The following is a 16,507-nucleotide window of genomic DNA, read 5'->3' on the forward strand; positions in this document are numbered from 1 at the left end:
TGTCTTCAGTATGTTTTTTTGTTCTACTCTACTGTGGTAGATTGTCTTGAGGTTGAAGTGAGCATCTCAGGCTTGCTGTGATGCATTTCTGCCTGCTCAGAGTTGCCTTGGCCATATGGGATTTCTTCATATTGATTTATATTATATTGGAATAGAAAACTTTTGTCCATTTGAATGTGAAGTCAGGACATTAGAATTAAATAGCTCTGGGAAATTAAAGAGATCTCACAATTCTGAAGAAGGAGGAGCAGGTCTACTCACTGCATAGCTGTATTTATTCCTTTAAGGGAGGTAAAATTCTTGCAAATTTAGTTTAACATCATATGCTTTAGAATCGTGTGATGTTATCTTGAGGAAAATTTGTAATACAGATCAGACATGAAAAAAAATGCTGTCCACTCTGATTGGATAAAAAGATCTCACAACTGTCTTTGTTAGTATCTTTTGGCAAATACCACTTGTGATTTGCAGGGAGATCTGGTCCTGGCATCTTGTACCTAAAGAAGTCCACTGGTCAAAACTGGTCTGTAGTAACAGCTGGGAATTGCTTTGATTCTTTCGGGAGATCTGCAGATCTTGTTGTTTCAAAATACTCGATTTTTATACAGGTGATAACATGAGTTTGAAAAAGGCATGTGGGTTGATTTTAAAGTTGTATGCAATAGCTGAAGTAATGAAATCCATAAGGCTTCTCCGTGAATTAAACTTATTAGAAAGCCAAAGGCAGATTTATCTGCAGTATAAGTGAATAGAATCTGTAGGTTTTAACCAGAGCAATATTAACAATAATCTTATTTCTGATAATCTTATTAATCATAAAAAGCTTTTATTAACTACTTAAGTGATTCTCCACTTCTAGTCTTGAATTTCCATTGCCCATTCCCTGTGGAATTGTCTTCCTCTTACACACTGCATTCTGCAGTCATTTTCCTCCACACAGACGTGGAGGTAACTGAGCTCATGTGGTACGCAGTCCCCACAGAGCGCTCATGTTCTTTCCCTCCTTATTCATTCTGGGGAAGCATAGGGGCTCTGTGCTTTGTTGCAGAACTATTTCTTCTTTTGTAAGTGCTACACAGGTAGCAGAAGTAAACAGGAATTATTCTAATTAGTTGTTATTTGTGTCTTGGAAAAATTGAGTACTTTGCTGCAAACATCAGCATTTGGGAAAACAAAAGCAAACAAAAATCAAACTCGACTTTTACTTTCCATTTCTCTCTCCCTTTCTCTCTTAATATTTACCTATTTCAAACCTTAGTCCTTCATCATTTAAAGCCCTGGAACACATCCTGAATTTGCTCCCTGGTAGAGAAATCATCAGTGTGTGTTTAACGAAGGTTAGAATTTTGCCGTTGACTGAACATGAGAGCAAATTAGCAATTCATAATAATTAGCTATAATTTCTTCAATCTAATTTCACACAAACTGAACTTAAACCTAGTAATATGCATCTATTTAAATGTCCACAGATTTGTTGTTCTGGTCAGTATTCTAAAAGGAATATCTTAAAAGGTATTTAATGTCAACGCTAAAACTTTTCTTGTATGCATAATAAAAAAGCAATCAATTCCAAGCTCTGTCTATGAGTTAGATTGATCCTAGTCATTGCATGGATTTTAGAAAAGAAGAATTCTAAGTTCAGAGGTTCATTGTTCATTGTATTAATTTGCTCCATCTGAAGCCAGTGAATCTAACTCAACTGCCAGGGCAACTGGGGTGATTCAATCTCTTTTTCCTGGTAGCTCCAGCTGAGAGAAAGTAATGGTGTGCAGAAGCAGAGTAAGAACTCAAAAGTTTTTTCTTTGTCAGTGTTTTTAGATTTCAGGAGCTACTGTTTCAAAAGTGGGAGAGAGAGATTACTTCTAAGAGGTGGCAGAATTTATCTCAGTGAATGAGTAAAGAATTTCAAATACTGCTGTTGCTCTGCTGATTGGTCTGTCTGAAATGGGGAAAGCTGCTGGCTATTTGGGAATTTGTTTTAGGTTATTGTTAGCATACCAGCTGTGATGAGGGGCTGCACGTTTAGCCTAAGCTTGGGTGATACAGAGTTAACTTCAGGTTGAGTATGCCTGTTTTATCAAGGCCTTTCTTTACCTCAAAATCTGATGTTTGATTTGTCTCGAATTCCCTTGCTATTTAAGGCTTCCATTGCTGGCTGCTGATGTAAAAGAAGCTGTTATCTGAGTGGGCTGTGCTGGTGAAGAGCTTGGCTTTTTCTCTGCCTTCACTTGTGACACCTTGGTTGCTTGATTTTTCTCCCTGTTCTTATACCTCTGATGACTGAGAGTATTCAGGTGGATGTTTACTACCCTCACTTGCCCAGTACTACTAAAGGATTCCTTTTGTTTCAAAGAGAACAGTACCTAAAGGGGGCTGTAAGAAAGAAGGGAACTGACTCTTCAACAGAGTCTGTTGTGATAGGATGAAGAGAAATGGTTTTTGAACCAAAAGAGGGAAGATTTAGACTGGATATAAGGATGAAGCTTTTTACAATAAGGCTGAGTGAGGCACCAGCACAGGTTGCCCAGAGAGGTGGTGGAAGCCCCATCCCTGAAGACGTTCAAGGTCAGGCTGAACCAGGCTCTGAGCACCTGATGGAGCTGTAGGTGTTCCTGTTCATTGCAGGCGGGTTGGATTAGATGACCTTTAAGGGTCCCTACCAACTCAAACAATTCAGTGATTCCAGTAAATTTGACAATAACTGAAAGTGCACTATTTGCCCAGAAGAAAGAGGCTGGTAGAACTCCACAACAGAGGCATATTAGGGCACTGGTGTTTTTCTGTTTAATTTTATAAAATCACCATGCTGATGTGGAAATACTGCAGTTCTACCGAATGCTACTCTTCTTCATAGTGGAGTAAGTGAAACAGGAGACTTGCTCTTCCATGAGACTGTAGCAGAATATTTGTGCAATTCTTTTTTCCATTAGCTTTGCCTTATTCTGACAGATAAATTACCCAGGGAGCAAGGGAGAAATAAATGGTGTGCTACAGCTATCTTTACATTCTGTAACATGAATTTGGCTTTCTGATCCAGCAAATATATGTATTCCCTGGGAGTCATTCTGCTTCTGGTTAGGACTTGGTCATTTCCAGTTATAAATACATCCTTTCCTTTCCTTGCTCTGGGACCTGCATGTTCTGGTGCTCTGAATTGTTCAGGCTGGGGGAGTGAGTAATGCTGTCATCCCAGTTAGCTGGGGAGGAGGCCTAGCTTTGATATTCAGCTTTTGACATCTGATCAGATAAATCAGTGCAGAACAACTGATATGCTACCTGCTGGGCCAGAGCTGCAGGAGCTGTTCTTTTTTAGGAAGATCCAGGGTGTGTTTGGCACACTGACGGCAGCACTGCAACAGGCAGTAACCCTTTTCTAAGAAATGTGGCTTCAGGTCTCTGAAAGCAGCATATACACATTCTTGTTAGTTTTTATTCCACATAAAATGGTAGTGAAATTTAAACTGCAATTGTAAAGTTAAGGCAGGTCTCAGGGATCCATTTTTGTGCATGAGCTAAACATTAACCCTTTATGGAATTGATATTTTTCTGAAGCTATAATAAGCAGCTCTGTTGTTCATGCAATACCAGCAGCTCAGATCACATCTGCTGTCAGAGGCTAATGAAGTAGCATTCTTTGATGCTGAACACCCTTTTTCTTCTCTAAAATGTTAGCAGTTGTGCATGTTGCTGTTAGCCAGTGCTGTGTGCACTGTAAGGAGAAAATAAAAAACTTGAATGAGTGGATATTCTTGGATTTTCTTTCTTTATTTTTTTTTCATGATGAAGTATAGAGTTGCAAGTCTTACAACATGTAATGTGAGGGTCTGAACTGACAGCTTTGCTACTGAAAGTGCGTAGGACCAACTGAGTATCTTAGTGTTACTTAAACCTCCAGTTTTTGTTTGCTGATTGCAGGGTCAAGTGGGGTAACTTAACTATCTGAACCTCTGATATGTTGGGAATTTGCAGGACCTAGGGAAACCTGGATTGAAATAGCTCAGTGATGCCACTGGCAGATAACCCTGGCAGGAGGAAGCAGAAATAATAGGCATGCAGAAAAGCCTCTCATCATTAACATTCAAAGCAAAACTGAAGGGAAGGAAAGAGTATGCAACTTCAGTCTGCTTTTTTATTTTTTGAAAAAATGACAATGGATAAAAAGCAACTAACAACAAAAAAACAAGCAATATGGGAAGGAATAATTAGGACTAGAGTCAGTTTTTATACAGTAGTAGCTTTAGAAAAGGTACATGGTCTGATGTTTTCTCTGAAGGCCAAACTGCAGCATCTCAAAGATAGACACAACTTTAGACATCTTTCTGTCCCCAGGTGCTTTGAGGGAGAGGCTGACTTGTAAATATTTTGATTTTGGTTTGTCTCTTCTTGTCTCTGCACTTGCTGTTCAGTTCTGGGGACTGCAATGTACACCAGCTCAGCCATTCTTCCTTTCCACTGCCTAGGAAAGTCCACCTGTGATTCTGGTATTTATGTAAACTGCTAGCAAATTATCACCTGTCCTCACATCTGAGAGTAATAAGGTGTTCAGTATGACACTTATGGAAAAGGCAGAATTTTACCTCTTAATCTATGCATATAATTTTGTATTTATGCAAAATGTAGTAATCAGTGAATATACCAGCAAAATACTTGAAAATTGTAGGACCAGGTTCATTCTCTACTCCACTAATGGAATCAATTCAGTGGATATTGCAGGTACTCTTAAGGCTACATGTCAGCCAAAACAGAGACAAAGTGACTCAAGCCTGGACCAGCGTAAGTCATCACTGCGCAGATCACATGCAACAATGTAGATTTGCTCTAATGTTGAACCTTACATTACAAACCAACTATCAACTAATAAAATAATTAATTATGCTTATGTTCTTTGAGGTAATGTTTTAGGTATTTTTTTTTTTTGTCCTTAAGATGGGATATCAGCATTATAGAGTTTCTGTTCATTAATTTTTGTGAAATTTTGTGATAATATGCAGTTTGTGTCAAAAGTGAAGTAAATGGATCAAGTGGGGAAAAAAACAACACACACCAAAAAGAACTAAACTAAAAAATTAGTAGAAGCTAATGATAAATCAGCATAGTTTTTTGTGAATTGATAGTTTTTGTTTCCATTGCCTTTTTGAGCATATTTTAGTTGCATTTAGTAGCATTGATGTAATGGAAATTGTTAAAATATCTGCTAGGTAGAAGTTACAGGAAATTATCACCAGGAAGAGCTGAGATTAGTGCAGGCTGTGACAGGTTTGGAAGATTTAGCTGGGGGATTGTTGGAGGATTGTAGGCACTGTAGGATGGAATTGTTCTTGCCTCAGTAGTCTTGAAGATTAAAGAAGGAGATCCCATCACTTTGGGATACTTGCTGTTTTCCTCTTTGCATGACTGTAATTGCTTGTGAGCATATAATAGAACACATATCTGGACCAGAACCAAAGATTTGATATTTAAAGAAATTTCATCTGTGCCAAATTGTGCTGTACAAAAGGACAGTGAAAGCTATTGTGGTTTTTATCGTTGTCATAGAGACGAAAAAATTGTATGAATGAAGTGGAATCTTCTATATTTTCTTTAAATGATCAAACCTGGTCTTTTATTGAAGAATACTGTTCCCACTATGAGCTTCACTGTTTCTCTCTCTCTTTCTGTTTAAATACTGATACCTTCTCAGAAGAACATTTCCTTGCAATAGGAAAGTGAGTGAAGAGAATGGCAGCTGCATTATGCCCAACTGCAGGGAGGGAAAAAGAAAATACATGTCACAAACAAGATGAAGCTTCTTCAAATATTTTAGAAGCTCCGATGTTGTAGTTTAAGTCAGGGTTTCAAAGACTCTTTCAGTAGCAGCTATTTGGATTAAGTGAAGACGTGTGCAGGCATACAAAGGGCCCAGTTTTGGACAGTGCTCATGTATGCTCTTACTGCCTTATTGCAGGCTTTGGATTATACTGGCATTTAAGTAGAAGAACTAAAGACTTGGGAAAAAAAACTTTTATGTTACAGATATTGACATGAAGGAAAGTGAGACTGATCTTTTCTTCATAACGCAATGAAATAAACTTTCTGGATCTACAGCAAGGAGAAGCAAAAAAAGAAACCTCAAAGTGAAGTCAAATCACTTGATCGTAATGGTCATTTAATATTTTTATGCACTGTGGAAGTTGTTGACCTGAGTGCTTTTTATATTGATGGCTCCTCCATATGTTCAGCCCCCTAAAAAGCATGCATTTCAGCCCATCTTTCAAGCTGTGGTGTTATTGATTTACCAAGTGAGCTGCATGACACCTGAACAGTTGACTGGGGAGCAGCTGCTGCTGTAGGAGAAAAGGCTGGGGAAATGAGAAGAGAGCAAATGAATACTGAAGTGGAAAAAATATAATATGCGCATTTTTAAAGTTTTTAGTCATGGTCTTCAAAAAGCTGCGTGTTTTCTGAATAGCAAAATGATGGGCCAACTGACAAAAACTAGGAGGTCTTCTCAGGAAGACTCCTTTGCTGGGTAGTAGTATTTTACTGGGCCTTTTTTACTCTATCGGATTTTCCATAGAATTGCCATCTTTTTCTCCTAAGAAATGGCTTAATTATTTTTAGCCAGTCTGTATCCTAATCTTTAAATATTGTTGCCTTTCTGTGAAACAAAATGGAAAGATACCTGCTGCGTTCAATCTTTTGGTCACCGTGAGCTTGAGCTAAAACCCAATAAAGTCAGCTGGTTGATTTGCAGGGGGGACCAGAACCCAGCTGCATTTGAGTCATTGAAGTTAGAAATGAAAAGTTAGCTGAAACAAGACTGATTGATTTTATTTATTTTTATACTGGTGGCGAGGAGACTTTGGAGATGAACAAATAAGATCTTGAACTCCCTATACGCTTCCATGCTAATGGATGAAGATTGTGAGGCAGGAGGAATAAACAATCTGCAGTTGAAAATACAGTGCATTTTCACTCTGTTGCCATATGATTATGGGCTTGCATGAATCAATATCATTGACAGGTATGGCTGATGTTCAACCACTCATCTGAAGTTATGATGCTACGTAGGATAAATTCAGTGTGCTAGGTGAGCATCTATCTCTGTAAATAAATCTGCATATTTACATTGTATTCACAAGCTTTGTTTCTATTTTTCCTTGAAAACAAGCGATGTGTTAGAATATGACATAGATTTTTATCTGCAATGTACACTGGAATAAAAAAACCTTGGGAAACATGAAATTCTTCTAGGATGGGGCAAATCTTCATCACATAATGCTCTTGCATCCTCTCCTTTCCTCTTCAGCCTCAGCTAGTAATGATGGGGCCTGTGACTTAGACAAAGCAGTCACAGGCATCTTGTAAGAGCTACTGTTTCTGTAACACTCTCTCCTCCTTTACTTTTCTCCTTCGAATGGCATCAAACACAGCCCATTGTTTTTGAGTCACTTCTTGCTGCTTTTCTGATCTGACATGTCCCACTTAAAAATTCATGCATTTAAGTCACATTTTAGGACACTTTTCCTATATTTTTAATAATTCCTAATCATATTCTCTCTCTCTCTCTCTTTTTTTATTTTTTATTTTTATTTTTTAAATGGTGCTCAGTAGGAACCTAGTGCACTTTTACTTGGTGAGTTAACACAACACCTGACTGAAGACTGACATTGTTTCCTGTTACATGGAAGGATTGCCCAGACTGCAGTTCTGTGGACTGTCTCTAAGGTCCCTGTATTAAAAAACAGAGTAAATTATCTTTGAATGAGAAGGTGTGTTCCTTCTTATGAAGTGTGGAATGATCAACACCTTAATATTAAAACCTAAGGTCCAATGTAATACTGAGATCTGTGGTACTGCATTGTGGGCAGGGAGCTTAGCCCCTCTGGATTAGAGCAATTGTTCATCACAGTTTGGGCCAAACTCCCTATTGCGAGCAGTGTCCATGCAAAATTTGAGATGCCATTCATTTTTTAATCCTAACAGCCTCTGTCAATATGTTAACAGTATATTTAAATGAATACTGACTGTGTTCAGAGGTAGTATGTATGTAGCTGTTACAAATTTAGTAAATCTTAGTAATCGCTTAATGAAAATGCATTTGGGCAATTTGAGAAGTTATTTTTGGATACGAGACTCACAGTACCATGAAATGTCTTTATATTCACGGTCTGCATGTAATTAAGAATACAAAAAGACTTAGAAATGTACACATTTGCATAAAGATCTTGATGAAGGGAATTTTTTAATTGCATTTTTGTCTCATGGTCAATGAATAAGTAGCTTCATATCTGTTACTGTGAGAAGAATGAATTTTTTTTTTTTTTTTTTTGCCAGTGAGCATATACTAGAAATCTTTACCAAGTCTTTTCTAGACTTGATGTTGCTTCTGAAGTCTCTTCCCTCCACAAGATAGAGAAAAATCAATGAAACGTGTAATGAATTCAGAAATGCCTATGATAAATTAATATGAATTAGGCAAACTCTTACTTTCGTCTCAGGATTTTCCCACTTTGTGTTCTGCTTTTTGCCAATTTGTAACTCAGTATCTGTCTCCTTTGTTATATGTCTGGTGAACCCCCAACTTCTTATTAGAAAGCAAACAATTCAAAAAACAGAATTTTATATTATTTCTGCAACCTAGATATCCTTTGATTTAACAAGATCATGAAACTGCAGCCACAAGATTCAATAATCCTCCTGCTTTCATGTCTAGAACTAGTAGAAAAATACATTTAGATGATAAACGTATATTTTCCACGCAGAAGTTCGGGCTATTTTGAGTAGAGGTTTCTATGAAATGAGTATAAATTACCTACCTTACTTTAAGATGAGATGGAACATTTTAGCTTTGGACAGTGACCTTGGTACTAATCATCCCACTGTCACAAAATCCAATATCAGATTTTAAACAATTTTGAAATTGAAAAAAATGAACCACTTAATTGTAGGTTGTGATAAATCATTTTGTCCAATCTTGTCTGGCCTTATGAGGAGCCTGCTGGTAGTAGTTTGGTTTTGTGTGTGATGTTTTTCCTTGTTGTTGGGTTTCTTTTTGGTTTGGTTTGATTTGGTTTGGTGTTCTGTTCTGTGTGTGTATGTGTTCTGTTTTTATTGCATTCCAAGCTGTCAGCTGACTTGCAAGATTAACCAATTTTCCTGCTTTAAAATGTGTGAGGTGGATGCTAATACCGTTTGCACAATACATAGCTTTAGGGATTGCACTAATGCAGTTAAGCAGGATGATTTATTTCTTGTACAATACATGAACTAATTTGCAGATTATTTCTCCCTGTGCTTCTGTAAAGGACTGTTAAAGCTATATGTAAGCTGAGCCAGAATTCCTATGTCTGGCAGTGCTGATGGAGAATTTTATGGAAGGCTGAAGGGAAGCTTTTAATGCAATCCATCACAGAGTGTTTTTTAATTCTTGTTATATTTAACTGATATTGATAATATCACAGAACTACAGAATCACAGAATAGCCAGGGTTGGAAGGGACATCAAGGATCATGAATCTCCAACCCCCTGCCACATGCAGGGCCACCAACCTCCACATTTAATACCAGACCAGGCTGCCCAGGGCCCCATCCAACCTGGCCTTGAACACCTCCAGAGATGGGGCATCCACAACCTCTCTGGCCAGCCTGTTCCAGCACCTTACCACTCTCTCTGTAAAGAATTTCCCCCTGACATCCAACCTAAATCTTCCCTCCCTCAACTTAAAGCCATTTCCCCTTGTCCTGCTGTTACCTACCCTTCCAAACAGTTGGTTCCCCTCCTGTTTATAAGCTCCCTTTAGGTACTGAAAGGCTGCAATGAGGTCATCCCGCAGCCTTCTTTTCTCCAGGTTGAACAAGCCCAGCTCCCTCAGCCTGTCTTCATAGGGGAGGTGTTCCAGCCCCCGGATCATCTTTGTGGCTCTCCTCTGGACCCTCTCCAACAGTTCCCTGTCTTTATTGTACTAGGGTATCCAGACCTGGACACAGTACTCCAGATGGGGCCTTACAAGAGCAGAGTAGTGGGGGACAATCACCTCCCTGCCTCTGCTGGCCACCCCTCTTCTGATGGAGCCCAGGATACCGTTTGCTTTCCTAGCTGCAAGGGCACACTGCTGGCTCATGTTAAGGTTTTCATCTATCAAGACCCCCAGGTCCTTCTCCACAGGGCTGCTCTCACAGAACCGCTCCTTCCAGTCTGTATGTATGCCTGGGATTCCTCCAGCTCAAAATATATGCTTTCATAGTCTATACTATGAATATGATCTAGTATGGAGCATCAATTGCTGTTTACATGTTATATTGATAATAAATGCAGTGAGAGAAGGACCAAGATTTCTGTATTTGTTGGGTTTACTCCTCCTTTGTGTTATGTGCTGAGAGAAGTATTCTGAAGTGCTGTGGCTGTGTTTGATGTTTAAACATGGAAAAGAAATGGGGGGGAGAGGGGAAGGGAGTTGCACTGAGAAAAGTGTGACAACATTTAGAGAAGATATCAATACATACAGAAGTCATGGTCATTTGCACTTCTTCTTTTCTTATGAAATCAGGAATTTTCATTTGATAGCTTTTTTTCCCCCCCTTCTAAGAGAGGTCAGGTTTGATCTGTACAGGTGACCACGGTCTTTAGATTGGCTGCACGTAGTGTCCTTTTCCTTATCAGGCAATATCAAGGGAAACGTGGAAAAAAAGAGCAGCTGAAGACTGGGGACATGCAGTTCTCAGTCATTAACAATGCTTGAGAAACTATTAGTAATTGAGCATGAAACAGATTTGGCTTCAGTTCAGTTAGAAATGCCTGTCAACAACATGAAGCAAGCTGCATCCTTCCACCTTGCTTGGCAAATGCAGAGTGCTTCTGAGAGCTGGCACTTAGGGTCTAGCACCATGCATGTGGAGCCACTGCTTTGACCATGGTCTCTGCTGCACTGACACTGTTATGCAGAAGAGATGTTGACAACCAAAAATGAATTTTTCCTTCTTTTCTTTTGGCTGGTGGACTGATGAATCAATTATCCCCACAGATCTAATTATAGCTCATAGAGTGTATATTTTTTCAGAAAATAAATTTATTGCCTCAGCTGTCAATTCCCTTTGGTCTTAACCTTTCAAAGTGAAATCGTGAGTGTTTGTTCTCTCAAAGCTTTCAAATTGTTCGCCAAAGTATGAAATGACTGGAAAGTAGTAATGAATCTGGCTTTTAATCAGTCTCCTGACATAAAAAGACATTGGTTCCTGTGTAATTGCTGTACATAATTACAAAAATTGGGTTTCACTGCTTGGTTGGGCTCCTCAGCTTTAGAACTTGTTTCCTTGATGCAGCCACAGGCTGCACAGACTGCTGCTAGAATAACTCGCCTTCCAAGGCAGAGAGTGAACTTTGGCGCTCATGCTGCAGGACCAGCCCGGCCTTGGTGTGAGGCACAACCCATGTGGAGTTCTGCTTGCACGAGGGCTGGCAGCAGGGTGTGCTGAGGAGGTGGCAGGGAGGGAGAGCACTGCAGTGGTTTTGTGCTGTGCAGAGACACAGCAAGAAAGTCTACGTGGGGCAGGAGGGGCAACTGAGGCACAGGCAGTCCCTAAGCACAATATAGTTGTTTCAGTTAATAGCTCTGTTCTTCCTGTTTAAACAACTCTAGAATGCTGTCAGAAATAATTAGTTTTCAAAGGTTAGCAGTGTTTTCCACTCAGTGAGTTCTGTGAACATTTCTTAAAGCGACAGGATATTTTCCAGACACAAAGAGGAGGAAGGAAGAGTGTCCCTTGTGAGCAGGGCCCTGCTGTTGGCCTAACAGAGCTGCAGGAATTGGGACAGCCTGAGCCACACTGGACACAAGGCCTGACCTCTGTGTGGGGCTGGAGGAGGCACTGGGCTCAGGGAAAAGACCTTAACGGAGTTCCCTTAGCTCCTGGAGTTCTAGTCAGTTAAAACACATATCTGTGTATTGGGTAGTGTACCAAAAATGCAGCTGTGTGTGGCTGAGGCTTAATTACTGTTGCTGTTTAAACAAGCTCAAACACCAGTACAATTAGTGCACGTTGAAAAGAGGGTGGGAGTTTATTGGCTGCCACACAGCTGACATTCAGTACATCGTTGGGACTAACAGTAGAGTCATATCTTGAACAGGATCTATCATGTGTACTTCTTCAAGATATATATATTTAAAAATGTGAATATTTCACTGTATAACTTCTATATCTGTAACATTCTCACTCTTTCTGTGGTGTATGTTTGTTTTTAATGAAAAGTGTCAGTTTAGAAGACAATTGTACTATTATTTTATAACTTTTCTTCTGCCATGTTTTCAGGTATTTGTGATGTAACTTGCTACCTGGCAGTCATTAATTTCACTGACACAGGGATGCCGAAACTTTCTCAATCCTTTTCTGATAGGTATGTGCAAACAGATATTACAATAACCTTTCTATATTTGTAAGTAGTCAATACCTTCAAAATCATAGTTGACTGATCTGATGTAGCAAAAGCTCTTGATTGCATTGTAAATTGCAAAAAAAGTTGTGCCAAATACTTAAAAATAATGTTCATCTTCAGTTATTTCAAATGTATTTAGATAGGGGGAAGTTCCTTTGAAAACAAGCAAAGGATTTCAGGAACATAATTGTGCAATATTATTAAGAAAAGAATCATTATTGTATATGCACAGATAAATGCCCATGCATTTTTTTTAAAAGCATATAAAAATGAAAGTTCTTATGAATGTTCTTTGCCTGATGTACTATATTCCTATTAAATAGTTTTTTTTTTTTTAATTTGATTAATTAAGGTATGTATTGGGATTGTAGTTCAGTTACGTGTTCTAAAGTGATCTAAAGTATTTGCATTTATCCATATTCTCTATCTGGCTATCTCAGACAGTCTCGTGAGCATTAGTAAATTAAACTCCATAGGCTGTAACAGGTAAGAAAGAAATAACACTCATTTTTAATAACTGTGGTCTGAAATTAGAGCAAGGAGAGATATGTGTGTTGCCATTAATAGTAAAACTTTTGTTTTTGGAAGATATTTGCAAAGTTTGATTATGAGACTGCTGGACAAATGTGTTTGTGGTACAGTGGTGAAATTTAGTGGCTTATTAATGACTGAATGTTAAGATGGTGACAGAATCAGGGATAGAGTTTAGAAATCCTGACTCAGGTTGTCACTTTAAATACTGTGGGAGAGGTCCTTTTTCTTGGTTTGGGATGTTATTCTGATTGGTAATTCAGGTGTTAATGTCTGGATAGCAATTTCCAACCAAGGAAGGCTCCTTTTGATAAATATCCATTAAGAAAAAGTGTTGGGGGAAGGTTGTAGAAATGGATCATGTGCTGAATTTCTTGAATACATATTGGGAAAAAAGGGGACGTTACAGTTTATCATGGAAATGGTTTGAATCTCTAAATGATATAGATATATTTTACCTTAATTTATGTAGTATTATGTGTTTCAATTGTTAATACTCCTCCTCTATATACACTGGTGTTTTTGTATATTTTTGGTTTAGTACTGTCTGGCATGTAATTTGGATGAGGCAAATTGTAACCAGAACCTATTGGGTAAATAAAGAAGCTGGCTTTTCTGATAACAAATGCTCTCCTTTGCCAAGTTATTAGCTCCAACATGCCCTATACCGTGAAAATTCTCAACTCTGCTTGTGCATACTGAAGTGTAATACCCTTATCTGACTAGAGCAGATTTACCCCGGAGAATAATAATATGCTTCATGCTTCTGTAAAATAGCCTTTTTCCTTTTTTCCCTTTTCTTTGCTTTTAGAAAGGAATTTTTATTTTATTTTATTTTAATTTATTTTAATTTAATTTATTTTATTTTTTAAATTTAGAAGGCTTATTTTATTAATTTTGATAGCCAGAGTCCTTTCTGTGCACAATGTGCAAGAGGAGATGTGTGGAGATGAAGATGGCTGCCCTATGCTCACAGAATGAATCTACTGGAATTTGTGGAGACTGCATCCACTACAAAACCTGGGAATCTGGGAATCTGATCTAGAAAGATAACGCTTAGTAGGCAAATAAACCACACAGATTGTAAAATCAATTTTTAATTCCATATCTTTTTAATTATTTCCCTACGTGATGTTTTGAGTAACAAATCCCCATATTGAAAAGTTTGGAGTGGATCTGTCTCTTTTTTCAAATCAGAATTATAAGAGCTGCTGCTTACCCTTACTGCAACTTTGGATGACTTTGGATGACATAAGAAGGCCAAGTCATTGCAACAGTCTGAAGGCAAATAGCCAGTTCTGAACAGTGCATATTCTAATACCCTAAATAGAATGTTTCTGCTAAATTCCAGTACTAAATAATGTTGTTCAGCAGCACATTCCAAGGTGCTCTCTTTTCAGCCATCCTGGCTTTCCCCACCAGTTCTCCACACGTGTCCCATGAATGGCAGGACATTCCAACACTAGGGCAGTAATCTTCAGCACCATGGCATCTGAATTTCTTTTCAGGCCCGACCTGAGTTTCCTGTCTGTTAGTATGTACCATATTATTCAGGCCAAACTACTGAGTCTGTTTTTTGTTAAGGTCGTGCAGTATCGTGGCAAGGTAGGTCCATCTGATTTACAGTCTGTGTGCTAGTGTACATCTCTGCTGTATCACAGTAGTTACATTAGAGGGGAGTTTGGCCCTTAAAGGAAGATAAGGGAGCACAGAGGTCTAAATGTTTCTGCTGCCAAACCTGAATAGCTTAACTTGATATGGAGATGGATTCCTTGAGAAGTGGGTCAAGAAATCCTTCCCAAATTCTTTCTGCATCAAGAAATTTCTAGGAAAGGAATTTTCTAGGGAAAAAGATTTGCCCATCATACTTCTTGCCTCCTCCTTTTCCTGTCTGCTAACTGCAGGTGCAACTATCTCCAAGAGCTCCTGTGTTCTTGGAAAATATCATTTAGACAGTCCCTCTCAATATCCCATCCATTTTAATGGCAGGACCACACTCTGCTGGAGCCTGGCAGACATCAGGAAGGGTTCTGGAATATTACAGAACATCGTTTCCTTGGTAATAAGGAATATTGGTTCATCCTGGCAGACAGACCTCAGCACCAAAGGCTTAGAAGTCTTTCCTACTAGTCATATGTATGGTATGGGACAAAGTAGTTGTCCATCCCATATATGCTGTGCAGTTGCCCACGAGTGTAGATGCAAAGGTATCAACATTAAAAAGTTAAAGAACAGAAATGAAAAACACAGAAAGAAACTACAACTGAATTAAAATAAAAACAACTTTAAGTATAAAACTACTAAGGATTGCTCTACTGTCATTTCAATGATTATGAAATACCCAAGCTGCTTAGATGGTTTAGCAGTCTTTATAGACACTCTACATCTTTGCAAGTTAGGCCTTTGTTCACTTAGTTGGCCATTCTATTTCTAATTGCCTGGCAATAGAAATAATTGTCTATTATTTTCTACTTCACAAAGTGACTTCAAGGAAAAATAGATCAAAATGTTGTGCTGTGATTCTTCAGTAACTTTACAAGCATTTTGACTGTTGCAATATATCTGAAGCATAACACTTGGAGTGTTACTGTTGGCCTTATTGAGAGGTTTAGGCATTGTAATGACGTGCCTCGAATGGAGACTGCTGCAGCTTTCTTAATACATGGTTCCACCTTGTTCCAGATCTAGCGCAGAGTTGCTGTTTGTGTTTATTGAAGAGCCAACAAAGACTGCATTGTACTTTGAAGACATTCTTGTTTTCAGTTCTTCGTGGTAGAACTCACATCTATTCTTTTTATAGACTACAGTGTATATAGTCATATCTTCCCCTGCTTGTGTGTGGTGGATAATATTGCACTGGAAAAGCAGTGTTTATTTGGGTTTTGATATAAAAATCAAATTTGTGTAAAATAATGACTTCTTTATTTATACTTCTAATTGATGACTGAGCAGAATCCTGCCAACTGTCTCTAAACCTGCTTTGTAGAACAAAAGCATATAGTAAATTGTTAGTGTAGTGGAAGAATAAGGATTAAAATGTACTTGAAAGGAGATAAATTCTTGAATTGCCTGAACAGACATCCTTGAGCTTTTGCCATTTAACTTTTTCAGCTACCTAACTTTACAGTCATTTTTTCAGAGGAAATGCTTATCTCCTTGTGTGTTGTAAAAAAGTGAAAAAGCAAGAAGTAATGATTATCACTGATTTAATATCACATCATTCCTTCTAGACATGAATCAGAGCGATCAGGAGACCTAATATTTCATTCCAGAAATTTTGTAAGTATGTTCTATGTTGGTCACTTGTAAATGTTATGTGAATAGCATTAATAGCTAAGTATATAAAGATTCATGTGCTTGTCAACTTACAAGGGCTTTTTTTTTTTGCAAAAAAAAAAAAAATCCCATTTGAATATGGTGAAACTTGAAAAAGTGCTTTAAAAAATCAACATTTCTAAACATGTTTGGTCAGCTACTGTTGATATTGTGAATTTCATTGATGGGCACTTCAAAAAAAAAAAAAAAAATTAGAAAACTGACAACCACTACCACTAGTAGCCATAAC

The 16,507-nt window shown here is 38.2% G+C and overlaps 1 protein-coding gene across 1 annotated transcript in view; it reads left to right on the forward strand.

The window, feature by feature from the left end:
• Positions 1 to 16,507, forward strand: part of LOC146543621 (uncharacterized) — a 212,317-nt gene that overhangs the window by 53,401 nt on the left and 142,409 nt on the right. Inside the window, exons 2-3 of the mRNA XM_085233184.1 lie at positions 12,288 to 12,372; positions 16,173 to 16,221. Of these exons, the coding sequence (XP_085089310.1) occupies positions 12,288 to 12,372; positions 16,173 to 16,221 (134 nt within the window). The remainder of the gene's footprint in view (positions 1 to 12,287; positions 12,373 to 16,172; positions 16,222 to 16,507) is intronic.

Source organism: Meleagris gallopavo, chromosome 11, assembly GCF_905368555.1.
Source record: "Meleagris gallopavo chromosome 11, MGAL_WU_HG_1.1, whole genome shotgun sequence".
NCBI lineage: Eukaryota > Metazoa > Chordata > Aves > Galliformes > Phasianidae > Meleagris > Meleagris gallopavo.